The 12,779-nt window shown below is 42.2% G+C and overlaps 1 protein-coding gene, 1 long non-coding RNA gene and 3 other non-coding genes across 6 annotated transcripts; all 5 read right to left on the minus strand.

Annotated features, from left to right (window-relative positions):
* Positions 1-4,323: 4,323 nt before the first annotated feature.
* On the minus strand, positions 4,324-8,183 carry RPS12 (ribosomal protein S12). 2 transcript variants are annotated; one of them, XM_027746678.2, is made up of 6 exons: positions 8,147-8,183; positions 7,956-8,007; positions 7,453-7,569; positions 5,684-5,786; positions 5,159-5,260; positions 4,324-4,410 (listed from the first exon to the last, which is right to left on the minus strand). In XM_027746678.2, the coding sequence occupies exons 2-6, from the start codon at positions 7,967-7,969 to the stop codon at positions 4,348-4,350; spliced, it is 399 nt and encodes a 132-aa protein (XP_027602479.1). In that variant the 5' UTR covers positions 7,970-8,007; positions 8,147-8,183; the 3' UTR covers positions 4,324-4,347. The 2 variants fall into 2 exon arrangements, with proteins under 2 accessions (XP_027602479.1, XP_039237711.1); XM_039381777.1 differs by lacking the exon at positions 8,147-8,183 and having other exon boundaries at positions 7,956-8,057.
* On the minus strand, positions 4,719-4,853 carry LOC114001486. The gene has a single exon (XR_003545581.1). It is a non-coding gene; the product is annotated as a small nucleolar RNA SNORA33 (small nucleolar RNA).
* LOC114001487 lies at positions 5,331-5,417 on the minus strand. The gene has a single exon (XR_003545582.1). It is a non-coding gene; the product is annotated as a small nucleolar RNA SNORD100 (small nucleolar RNA).
* On the minus strand, positions 6,648-6,722 carry LOC114001485. The gene has a single exon (XR_003545580.1). It is a non-coding gene; the product is annotated as a small nucleolar RNA SNORD101 (small nucleolar RNA).
* Positions 8,184-10,027: 1,844 nt separating the features above from the next.
* LOC120323343 lies at positions 10,028-12,743 on the minus strand. The gene is made up of 2 exons (XR_005563690.1): positions 11,217-12,743; positions 10,028-11,178 (listed from the first exon to the last, which is right to left on the minus strand). It is a non-coding gene; the product is annotated as an uncharacterized LOC120323343 (long non-coding RNA).
* Between the last annotated feature and the right edge of the window lie 36 nt (positions 12,744-12,779).

The raw sequence follows: 12,779 nt of genomic DNA on the forward strand, positions 1-12,779 counted from the left end.
ATAATACTCTTCTCTTGGTAAAGCAGACAAAATAAACAGTGCTCTCCATAGGAATGGTTGGAGCCCACAGAAGTGCCTGTGTGGTGCAGCTATTTGCTGCTGACAAGCCCCAATTCCCTGATGTTTGTGCAACTGCAAAACATATCAGCATTACAATGGGACCCGGATATGAATGAGCTGTCCTAGTAAGCAATTGCCTTCAAGTGGAGCTTGTTTTCAAAATCTATTTTTTTTTAAACATCACATGGTATGTTCTTCCAATGCTCTCTAGAAGTCTGTACTTGACACCTTCACACACCTTACCCGCATTTCTTCAAAGCACTTCATTAGCTTTCTACTTCAAGTTGAAATATAATAATTTAGACCTGAAAACAACAACCATTCCATGCAAAACCACCAAAACCTGGTATTTTAGTTCACAAAAAACGTTAATTCTGCTGCTTTTGCCAACCAAAAGTCACGAAACATCCATCATTGATCAAACCATTTTGTATTTCCCCTGTTTCACAAGGAAAACCTGCAAGTGACATTAAATATGATCAGCAAGAGAAAAAGTCAGGGCCAGTCTTGGAACTCTTAACTCCAAAGTCTCTAATTTCCAGTCACATGTTTAATACTGTCTAATCAGGTCCTTTCAGGGGACGGGTGATGAGTACCTTTAGGATGATGACTACAGATGGCTGTAACTTCAAGTGTAATCCAAAGCCTACCCCTCGAAAAATCCTGCAGGACATATCAATGCATTAATAAAGTAAACTGAGTCTTAATCAGTTCTCCAGTCCTGACTCTGCATAGGTTCCAAGGTCACTTGCAGGAAACAAAACACTACATGAAAAACTCTTAGCTTGGTACCTAAGCATTTTGATTAGAAAATTTGGATCTCAACAAAGCAAAAAATATTTAGGAAGTGTTGATTCTATTCCAACAGAATTCAAAAAACTTTGCCATGAAAAGTTGTCATTCCCTGGTATTAATATTCATTGCTATGTAAAATCATGACATTAAAAAAAAACCCCAACCAACCCATAAACATATTCCTGAACTTTTATTAAAGTATCATTCCATTGTAGCAAAAGAAATGCTGCCTGACCAACTTGCTCATGACTACAGTTCTCCTTACTTGAATCCCTTTTCCTAAGGGCTAACTAGTCATACTTCACAGTAATTCAGAGCAAATGCATAACCCAGCTATTGCTAAAGCTGCCAATTCCAACAGTATAAAGGCATTATATAAATCAAGCACAAAAACCATTTTGATAAAGATGTTATTTTTCTCACACCACAAGTTAAAATCCATTAATTATTTTGTAAACTTAAATAGAGTGCTGGACTCTTCTCAACCTGCTTGCAGGTTTAACATGTATGAATTCAATCATGGAATAATTTAGGTTGGAAAAGATCATAGAGTTCGACTGCAAACCAGACACTGCCAAGCCCACCACTAAACCATATCTAAGTATCACATCATGTGTCTTTTAGCTATCTCCAGGACTGGTGATTCCACCACTTCTCTGGGCACTGTTCCAATGCCTGAACATTTCTCCTAATACCCAATCTCTTGATGTCCTAATAATCTCTTCGGCCTCCTTTTCTCCAGGCTTAAGAGTGCCAGCTCCCTTAGTGGCTCCTCCTAAGACTTGTGCTACAGACCTTTCACCAGATTTGCCATCCTCCTTCTGACACACTCAAATACCTCAATGTCTTCCTTGTAAGGGCCCACAAACTGAACCTTAGTAGGTTGTGAATGCTCACAGAACATCATTTCATTTACCCAGCATACCCTATTTCCTCTAGTGTTATAGTTGGACAGGAAATCTAGTGATACAATATTTTTAAACAACTTTCCCCATAAATATTGGGAGAAATGCAAAGGGAAACTACTTCAGGTATTAAATACACTGTATTTACAGCCTTCCACATCCTCCAGGTACTACCAGCCAGACACTTTCAGAATTTTTACTCAAGGTTATCAACTTTTTTTACTCACTCTTTTCAGTGATAGTTCCTTTTCCTTTCGCTCCAAGATCATAATCTCAGAACTACATCTAGACATAAACATTTTTTCCTTCTTCCATCAATATCCTTCCTATTTTTCCAATAGCAAATCATAAAAGTCTCTGAAATGTTAATATGTATTGGTATTAGTGCTTTACATCACAAGACATCATTACTAGATGTGGAAGGAGGTGTCTTCTCCATTCTCCTAGGTCATTTTGTGTCAAAAAAATAACAAAATGAAAAGCTGTGTTTTAACCAAAAAGCTAAACATCTGGAAAAGCTGTTTGCTAAGTTGCTTCCTCAAATTTGAATGTCTATGAATTTCATCTTTTTAAAAATCTTCACCCACTACCCTGGAGAGGCTTACTGAATTGCACATTTGTTACACTGCATCCAGAGACGCAAAGAATTCAGACTACTCCCAAGTGATAAAAAAAAGTTCTAGCTGAGTGGCATATTCAGGTAAACAATTTTCAACATCAGCAACACAGAGGCCATTGAACCCAAGTACTGAAATCCACCTTTGGATCCCAATTCCCTTTGTCAATTTAACCCTGATAAACAGCCAGCCAAGGAAAGGCAAACCACAAAGCCAAACCACAAAGCCCGTTAGACTGCCACCATCACCAGTTGCAAACAACTCTTTTCTCTATAATGTAGCTACAAATGTTATAAAAATTAGAACAAAGTGCATAACTATTTTATCCAAAACTCTTGCAAGATGCACCTTAAGACAGGACAAAAGATGAAGCATGTTTTAGTGTGCTTCTGTATACAAGTCACATACTCAAAATTATTAGCCAAACTCAACTGACAAAGTTTATCAATATTTAAGCCTCTCAACTCCATTCAAGAAATACTCCCTCATTCTCAATGTTGAGAAACCTTCAATAATTTAATGAAATGAGATCTGCAACTAAGGCTCCTATCTACCGATGACCTCTGTAATTTCAACTACATACTGAACAAATCCAAGTGGAAAATTTAACATTTGTATATTTGCGTTAACTTCCCTCAATTTGCAATACTAGCTTGACGTTAACTTAAAAACCACTTCATCTCCTTCATGGACAATTTCACAGAGAAGACTGAACGTACATCAAGTTCAGCAAAAGGATATAGACCTTGCCATGAAGCAGCCTTGAACAGATGACTCCATCATCAAGTACACCTGAAATTACTACTACAGAAACCTCTCAAACAATCAAAAGTCACCCAGATCTAGCTACTGTAAAGCTGTGATGGGGCCAAAACTAAGGGACACATCAAGAGCTTAAATGAGAGCAACAAGTCCATCTGAACAGAGCTGGAGAAGATGCTTGCCTCCACACTACACGAACAACTGGGGATAACAAAAGTGGAGTTACGAACCATAACAAAATTTGAAGTTGAAGAGCCTGAGAATAGATAAACATTCCTATCTCCTCAGCCTGCAGGTGCCAACCCTGCATATTCACATTCATATCTTACAGTTTATCAGCATAATGGAGCAATTCCTTATGACTCCACTTAGACCTCTTCTGCAGGAAAGGTGAGACACATAAAACAACTCACAGCAGAGATAAAAGCAATTAAATTCCAGTCTCAATCCCACACATCTAAAAAAAAAAAAAAAAACCAACAAAAACCTGGCAACACCACAAGTTCTGTACATCACTGAACTACTAAGGAAACCAAGACTCTGGGCAAGTTGGGAGTGAAACACTGCCTCATCTGAGCAAGTGAGAGCTCTACATGGCTACCTTGCCTACCAAGAACTACAGAATCAGATCAAGAAGTACATGACAGTACTTGTTATAAGATGCCAAAACCCTCAATCTGCCTCCATTGAAGCAGGGGAACCCGTAAAACATCTTGTGCCAACTGAGATTCCTGAATAAATTAAGATAGCATTTATGAAATTTCTGCAACATCGCAGAAGACCTGGGTAACGGTTAAGGTCGCTCTCCTGTTTCAGCAGAGGGAGCCAAATTTTCATCACAGATGCAGCTATACTTCAAGTTTTCCTTAACAAATTAATCAGAATCCCTGCAGAAGTACAGACCTAAGCACTACCAACGCAAAGCTAGTAATTAGCTGCCTGCATTTTTGCAACTAAAGCCGTGCAAAGTTATCCCAGCTGGTAATCTCTGGGGTAGGAAGAGGAAATAGAAGCACCAGAGAATAGGAACAGAAGGGCTCGCCGTGATCTTTTTAGCCAACTGAGAGTTAACATACTAGTAAACTACACCAACACTCGCAAAGTGCTTTCATCTTCTGATGTTATCCTTTGTAACTCAAAGAACTATTCCACAGACACCCAACCATTAATCACACATACACTAGTCAGGTTTAAAATTTATTTTTCATTCATTTCTTGCACTTGAAGTACTCTTCAATGACATCTTTGGCCTGAGATTCCTTGCCATAGTCCTGTAACACAAGATAACCCATTATTAACATACAGACCCATTCAAAATTTTACAACCTATTTTCTAAAGGACAAATGGGATTCTGACACTTTTTCTCAAAGCATTCTGAAAATTCCACATAAGTAACCTGAAGCGATCTGTCAGCTGGTTTTTCTTTTTTCTCTAATAAAAAGACTATTTCATTCAAATGTAACAACCATTAATAGGGAACTAAAAAGGCATCTTATCTGCTTAAAAGAAGTCAAGTAAAATGTGTGAAACAGTTGCAAAAGTACGAAAACATACAGAAGGTATTAGTCCTTATTGTGAAGCTGTAGCCATCTCATGGGACCTCAGAGACAACAAAGTCTTCAAGGCTCGTACTGTGGCTTTACTTTACCAGTGTCATTGTAAAATATGCTCCGCAAAACATTTTTAAGTTGAGCGGACACATTGAACTGGCATTTTTTTCTTAAGCAAAGCTTCCTATCTTCTAGTCAGGTCTTTCCTTTTAATGCTTACTGGCAAGTGGGCATAAAGACTTTAAGGACACAACCATTAACTCACAAAACATATATGAGTGTTTTAAATAAAAATGAAAGGGAATATAAAACACGGGAGCAGTTTATGTTCACTATCAACAATATAAAGTAACCGTTTATAAAAATTAATATAAGAGTTCCATTTAACAGTTCCTTATCTAAAGCAACCTTGTGTTTACTGCCTATTTTCACAAGTCAAGAAATAATCTATAATTAACATAATCTTACTTTGACAACCACACAACTGCAGCCCACTACTTTGCGAGGTTTTCCTTCTCTGTCGATCTTGCAGAGACCTACCCATTCGCCCAGCTTCTTGTTGTCATCAACCTGAGGTGCAGAGCATTGCATCACGTTAGAACTTGCCATTTCTAACATAACTGGGTTCAGCCCAAAAGCTGCTGTACTGTCAGAAGCTTTGGGTAACGGATGGCTGATTTCCTCACAGGCATCAGCAGAGGGAGCCAAAGTATCATCATCGTACAGCTTGTGCCCTCACGGCAGGACTCCTCCTGTGCTCCACCCACTCACGGCAATAATTCTATGCCTTGTTATACAGGACACAAGAAGTCACTTTTAACTTTGTACTGCTTGTATGCCAATCACACAGAACTAAACAACCTCTGCAAAGAGAAATTTTGCTTAGATAAGCCATACACAGAATTACAGAACAGTGTTTTAAAGATTCAGCTCTCTAAATGCTGAAACAAGGAGCACAACTGTTATAAACTTGTGTCTTAAGTTGACACTTACCTTTATTAAGTTGATCTGATGTTCTGCACAGAGTGCTTCAACTAATTTTACATATGTGGGTTCATCACAATTTGAAGCCAGAACACAGAGATGGGCTTGGCGTCTAAAAAAGAATGAAAACTGACACATGTAACTTCAGACAATACTTGAAGATTCTTTATAATAAAAATCATAAGTGAAAGAATTCAGCACATGCTTTTCTAGAGAATCACTTCCTAAGCTTCATTTTTGGTTATGCTTTTGAAATACTAAATATACTTTTGACATCATGTATCACTTCTGTTTTTAATATACATAACAGGCTATTCATAGTTAGCTTTATGATCAGATTCTATTCCAGTTTTCAAAGCTTTTAAAAATCCCACTAAATAAATTCTCAGCCATTGGAAAAATGTCAAATGACTGGATAAACACAAGGTCCCATAAAGAACTGGTGTCATTGTCAGAAAGCAACCAAGTTACAAGTTGCTTTTTCTTGTTTACCACAGATCACAGTAATTTAACATTAGAATTGTAATAACTAAAAGCTTGAATTTCCACATCAAGGTGTTATAAGCTCTTCAGAACAATCTTTTCTACTTACGTTCAAAGAAGCTGTTTTGACAGGGCCCCAATTCTAATTAGGATCTTTGTATACTGTGGTACAATGTTAAGACACCAAAGGGATACCTGACAACAGAGAGAGCTGAGTAGGTCTTCTATGCTTAACCTAGTGCAATGTGACCTCTAGAGACAACATCGTTTTCCTCTGTGACCTTCTTCATTATGTGTGTCACCAGAATGTCAGAAACGTTTCAAAGCAAGAACCATCACACCCAAACGTGTATAAACGTTATCCTTTGAACACACAGCATATGAAGCTGCAGGTGAACTCATAAGAATTCTTACAAAGTAGTTGTCAGTCACCTAAATTTTATTTTTCTTCCATTATTTAGCACCTTGTCTTAGAAGTTTTTGCATACAGGTTTGTCAGACAGCAGTTATCACTCATAAAACGAGTGAAGGGGTATCCGACAAACTGTGAAGTCATCACCCAAACACTGCAGCATTATCCTAAAGCACCTTCTGTTCTTAGAAGTGTGCTTCTGCATATAAACACACATAGGTGTGTATGTATGTGTATATATATGCATATATATAGTGCTTCACCCTACAAAAGACCATAACTGATTACCATGGTTCGCACATGAGACGAGTTTATTATTGCTTTGATATTGTACCAAAGCAGTTATCTACAGTTGCAACACACACACAAGAAATGAAGACAGCAAAAAAACCCAAACAAGTTATGATTTAAGTTTTTTTCAAATGCTAAACCAACTCTTCCAGGTTAAGTCTGACACATATTTAACCCAATTAAAATCTCAGAAAGTTTTGAGAAGACTTTATCACTTCTGAAAACACAAGGTTCTTGAGCCCCAGGTTTTAACAGCTACATGCTGCAAGCACCATTCCATTTTCTTCACAAAACCCACACACCCACATGAACAGTTGGTGGCACTGGGGTCACAGACAGAACCTAATGCACCAGATGATGCTATTCTCAAAATATAGATGCTAAACTCGATAATTCAAGATCACAGTTAAAGACCTCAAAACAGAGATTACAAAAGACAAAGATTACTGGCAGAAAACTGTGGTCTTGTTAAAGTTTTAGACTGAACACCCGGACAAAGTGACCATTGTATGTGTTTAATGTACCTCATCACAACGTACTTCACCCAGTTTTGCTGTTCATCACAGAAATAAACTGGTGACACAATACTTACTTGTCCAAGGCTTTGGCTGCTTCACGGATACCGCGAGCAAGGCCATCATGGATAAGTGCGGTCTTCAGCACTTCTTGCAGGGCGGTGTTAACATCCATTACACCTCCAGCAGTAATGCTAAAGAGAAGACAGACAATGTTATGATCGTGCCAACCTCTCACAGCTATAAGCAAAAACTTCCCGTTCACCAGCAAGCATCCCACAATTAAAAAAACACAGAAGAAACACAAGTTGAAGAACCAAGTCAAAAGGGTTACTAAGAAACGATGAGCTTGAAAGAGACCAAGGCGCTAACTCCTGGCGAGCAGCGAGCCGCGCTCTCTCCCGCAGCAGGGCCGCCATGCGTTACGGGCCCTGTCGGGCGGCTCCGCGTCCATCGCCCGGCCCCGGCCCGCAGGGAACTCGCCGCAGCCCCGCGCCGGGGCCCGCGCAGCCCCGACGCGCCGCAGAGCGAGACCCGGCGAGACGTGGCCCCTCCGCCCGCCGCCCCCGGCCCCGCTCACCCTTCCTCGGCCATGGCGCTCTCGGTGGGTGTGGTCCCCGCCCGGGTTCCTGCTGCAAATACAGACACAGGCCGCCCCGGTGAGCGGCGCCGGCCGCCCCGGGGCCCCCGCCCCGCCCGCTCCCGCCGCGATGCCCCGCGGCCCGGAGGGATCCCGCCCGGACGGGCCCCGGCGCCACCGCGAACACTCACCCGGCACCGCGCGCGCCGCCGCACAAAGAGAGAGGGACGTTTCCGCAGCGCACTCTTATAGCGCCACAGGACCCTGGCCCGCGCGCGCACGCGTGCGCGCCGGGGCTGTCCGTCGCGGTGCCTGATCGGCCGCGCACCCCCCCTCCACCCCACCCCCCCCCACCCCGTAGCTATCCACATGGAGATATGAGGAGGTTTGAAACCAAGGACTGGGGACGTGGTTTGAAACCGGAATTAAAAGATGAACGTGAACAGCTATAGGAAACAGCTGCAAATTGGCTTTGTGAATATATTTTATGGGCGATATCTGTACTGTTATCAATACCTGACCCCAGCCTGCAGCCACAGCAAAGGCACCTCTTCACTGAGGATTAAATACAGTTTCACAAGAAAGTCGGTTGGCTATTTTCTAGGCAAAGAATAGTGCAAATTGAGTCTCTGAAGGAATATTGTCACCCAACAGGTTCCTTAAGAAGGTAAATTGTTCTTTTTAATGGAAAAAACATTCGGTGCTTAAAGTATCCATTTCATTTGGGGAAGCAGCTTCCGTGGGAAAGCCAATTGCAGCAGCCGGACAGGGGCGCCTGGGCTGGGTCACATCGGCTGCCTTGGGGCAGCAAGTGCTTCTGGTGCTGCCATAGTGGTCTGGCCTCACCTGGCACTGTCCTTCTATCGCTGGCAGCCAAGAGATGGGGAGCACAGGGTACAGGCCTTAATTCTCTGTCAGCGGGGCACAGCACTGAGCTGCAGCTCAGAAACCTCACAAATGTGACTGTGCATCCCCATTCCTGTCAGGGACTCACACACGCCCGGGTGATCCAGCTGATGGCAAGCACAGCACGGCCACTGCATTGCAAACGTGTTCCCTGCTCGGGTGCTGTCAGTCTGACACGAGGCTTTGTCCATACCAGCTGCTAATGACCAGACAACGTGACTGTTGGTTGCTCTACCTTTGTAAAAAATACATAGTGGCAAAATATAAGAGAAACAGATAACGAATATTGACAGCCATGATTTGTGGCTAAAGCAATCAAACACATTTGTCACCATCATTGTCAGTCACCTTTTCCACAATATGTTCTTCTTTGATTTTCCTGGTGTTGCCAAGCAGCAGGATGTAGGCTAAATCCAGGTAGGGAAAAGAGAGTGCAAAGCAACCCACTGGAGCAGGTCAGGGCAGGGGAGGACAGAGATGGAAAATGGAAACTCCTCAGCTGGCTCATACCTGCCCCACATGCCCCCAGCTCGGGCAGCACCACCTTTTGTAGCCTGCCCGGGGGAAAGGCCTTGCTGGGGGCTGTAGCTGCAGCACTCACAGGCTCCAGCTGTGAGATATAGCTAATGTCAACTCTGAGGCAGGCACCTACGTACCTTTTATATTACTGAGATCTGGAAAGGGCAGAGGCTAACCTCTGAAAAAGTAAGGGAGACAGAAGTGTAGTGTGGGGGCTCCTATCTCCCTGCACTCTGAGCTACTGAGCAGGAATGGCACTGCCCACTTCTCACACTGACAGCCTCTGAGGTGCGATTGGCACCTCCAACTACTGACGGATGTTGTTTGAAACTCTGAACTGCAATCCCGGTTGCAACACACCAGTGGGTTTGTAACCACTGGAGTCACAACACAGGTATTCTAATTTAGCAGCTCCTGTGGGACATTTGTCCATGACTTCTTCCCTCCTTCCTCCACAAGAAATGGGAATGTGTAGTTTCACTTATAGTGCTCGGAATCATTTTCCCTATATCCACCTATCACTTAGTCTTCTTGTGCCCTTGAAAATCCCCAAAGACAGCTAATCTACAGAGTAGTTTTTGTACTGAGTGGAACAATAGACCATTATCTCCCCTAAGGGTTTGAAAGGATAACAAGAAGTCCATATCTAGCCATAAGACACATCAGTATTGCCAGAAAGTGCAATATACATTCAGTCCAGGAGATGGAAGTATGCACATATGAACAAATTTATGTTACAGCAAAAGTGATAATAACAAAGTATAATCTAATCTAATATTCTAGAAGCAGGATATTAAAAAACAGTTTTCCTAAAGCAGTTGCAAGAAAATAAAGCTGTGCTGAGATAAAAGACAGTGTAGAGAGGAGGTTTGCACTGGCACTGAACTCTGTGTGGAAATGTTGGTATAGCATAGTAGGAGTGTATATTCTGTGTAATAATTAATGGAAGTGTGTGATCTTGATGGAAAAAGTCCACTCTGCTGCACAGTGTGTTAATGTGAGCTCAGCATTCATGTCGGTGCTCTGCACACTATTGGCACTACTCCACCTGCTCCACTTTTCAGTCCATATTCCTACAAGGAATAGCTAGTTCCTTAAGCTCTGCATTTTCCCTTAGAGTTATGTCCATTCATCACCCTGCAGTTTAAATGTTGGCATACAGCCACAGGGAGGGAATGACATGTTTAAGCCAAGGATTGCAGTCCTGTATTAAAAGTACTTTTAGTCCACTTGAGGGTGAGTGGGGTAACAAGCAGTGTTAGAAAATGAGGAGCTGCCAGATGCAGTGCAAGAGCCTGTCTAGGTTCTAGAGGGCTGAGGTGGTGTTGGTGCAGACATTGATCTGCTGTTTCACTGAGCAGCCAGCCCCAGCACAGGAACTCAGTCCCCTCATTATAAACAGCGTAACATGCTGTCTATAAACTTGGATTTGGGGAGAGGAAGACGAGCTGCTGTCACATGACATTCAAGAATTTGGATTCTCTCCAGCCTGCTGTTCTGGGGTGATCCATTTGGACTCACTATCTTTCCACATATATTTAAAAATTCTTTGGTTATTGCTACTGCCCTCTGTGTTCTCCATTCAATTCCTTGACTCCCCCTGACTATCCCCCCTATCCAGGCTGGCAGCCTTCCTCTTTTTTTCCACTATGATCAAAATAGGAGCTGAACTTGGAGACTTTTTTGGAAGACCAGTACTGCAGTGAGGATATAATGGTTCACTCTGTCTCAGTCATCCTCTTCCTGCTCCTTTTTCCTTCCTCCATTTCTCTTCTTGTCTCTTGCTGGTAACCTTTACCTTCTCCTAACAATCACAACCCATATTTTAACCTTTACCTTCTCCTAACAACCACAACCCATATTTTCTTCAAAATGTCAGACTTCAGTGATAATTTTCCCATATTGTAAACTGTGGAGACTCAGGAACTGAGTTCCGAGCCATACAGACAGCAGCACAGTACAGTGAGGCAGCCAGGGAGGCAGATGAAAGTATCAGGTATTCCAGACTCCCAAGAGAAGTCTATGACACTGCTAAACTCTAAACTTTCTGAATTTCAGTTCAGAACAAACCTTGTGAAACTTACTCCCCTCTGACTTCTTTTTCTAGAAATACAAAGCACAGGCATGTGCTATAATGAAATTTCCAATGTCATGGGATAGAATTATCTCATTTTCCTTGCAGAACAAGATGTGATTTCTCAGTCTTGTGGAACATCAAGCTAGAAGCCTTCTTGCAAATAACACCAGTACGCATTTCACCTTACTCTTCCTAAACAACGATCTTACTTATTTCCTGGTATTTCCTGGTCATACAACAACAACAACAACAAAAGGTTCTGCATTATGAAGCTGGGAGGCCAGGCTATTTTTACCAAATTTCTTGCCCTATATCCACAGAAGTTTTGCTAACCAGCCCAGAGGTTTCCAAGTGCCTCCACACAAAGAAAAGAACAAGCAACCATATGCTGTTACTGTTTTTTGCATATATCATGCTTTTGTTATTGTCCTTTCGTGAACTCAGGATGACTTGCAAGTGCTCTTCCTTTTTTTTTATTTTTTGAGAGAGGGGTAAGGCTGCTCAAGAGGTAATATATATGAGAAGGATTTATGTTTATGTCTTTTTCTGGAGGTAGACAGAAAAAGATGAAGGTAGTTCTTACGGATTTTTCAACTTCACCGCCATTAATATATGCCACACAAAATATATTGTCCAAATAGGCTTCAGCAAAGGAACATGTTGCTGTTGTTCTTTCAGGCTGCTAAATAGCTTTTAGGTTTCCTAATCTTGTGATAAGAAAGTAGTTCTGCTTTTTTCCTGTCATGTGGGGTGTGGGATTCTAAACTTAGGTACATGGCAACATTTGCTCTGAAATGTCTTTTTTATGCATCTTAATATTATAACTGGTGACTAGATGGAGTACTGGCCTAGTTAAAATAGCACTTTTAAGATGTAATTACTGTTTTTTCTCTTCAAGCAACAGGTGGTCTTTTACCACATTTGGAAGAGATCCTGAGCTCACACCCCATCTCTCTCCTCATTTTCCTGCCCTGTGGATAGAAACTCGGGCCAAGTGCATTGATTATACCACCTCTCCCTCATCTCTAGCTTGAATTTACTCCTGGCCAGTTATAGCTATTAATTCTTGTGACAACTTTGTCGTTATGCTCTTGCACTTCTCTTTTATGGATCCTGTAACTTGCTAGAGGCCGTGTACGTCTCTAGATCGGCGATCTTTCTTGGTCTACCAGTCTTAAGAACGTATCGTGACTTCCCTGAGCCAGATGTGCAGCGTACCCCGCCAGCCGGCACGTTACTCTCAATGTGCCCAAAGCCCGGCGCTCTCCCGGCCCGGGCGGGCACTCCCCGCCGGCCGCACGCCGCTGCGGGCGCGCTCTGGG

The sequence above is a fragment of the Pipra filicauda genome, unplaced genomic scaffold, assembly GCF_003945595.2.
Source record: "Pipra filicauda isolate LSUMZ 115617 unplaced genomic scaffold, ASM394559v2 scaffold23_size5868930_pilon, whole genome shotgun sequence".
NCBI classification, from domain to species: Eukaryota; Metazoa; Chordata; class Aves; order Passeriformes; family Pipridae; genus Pipra; species Pipra filicauda.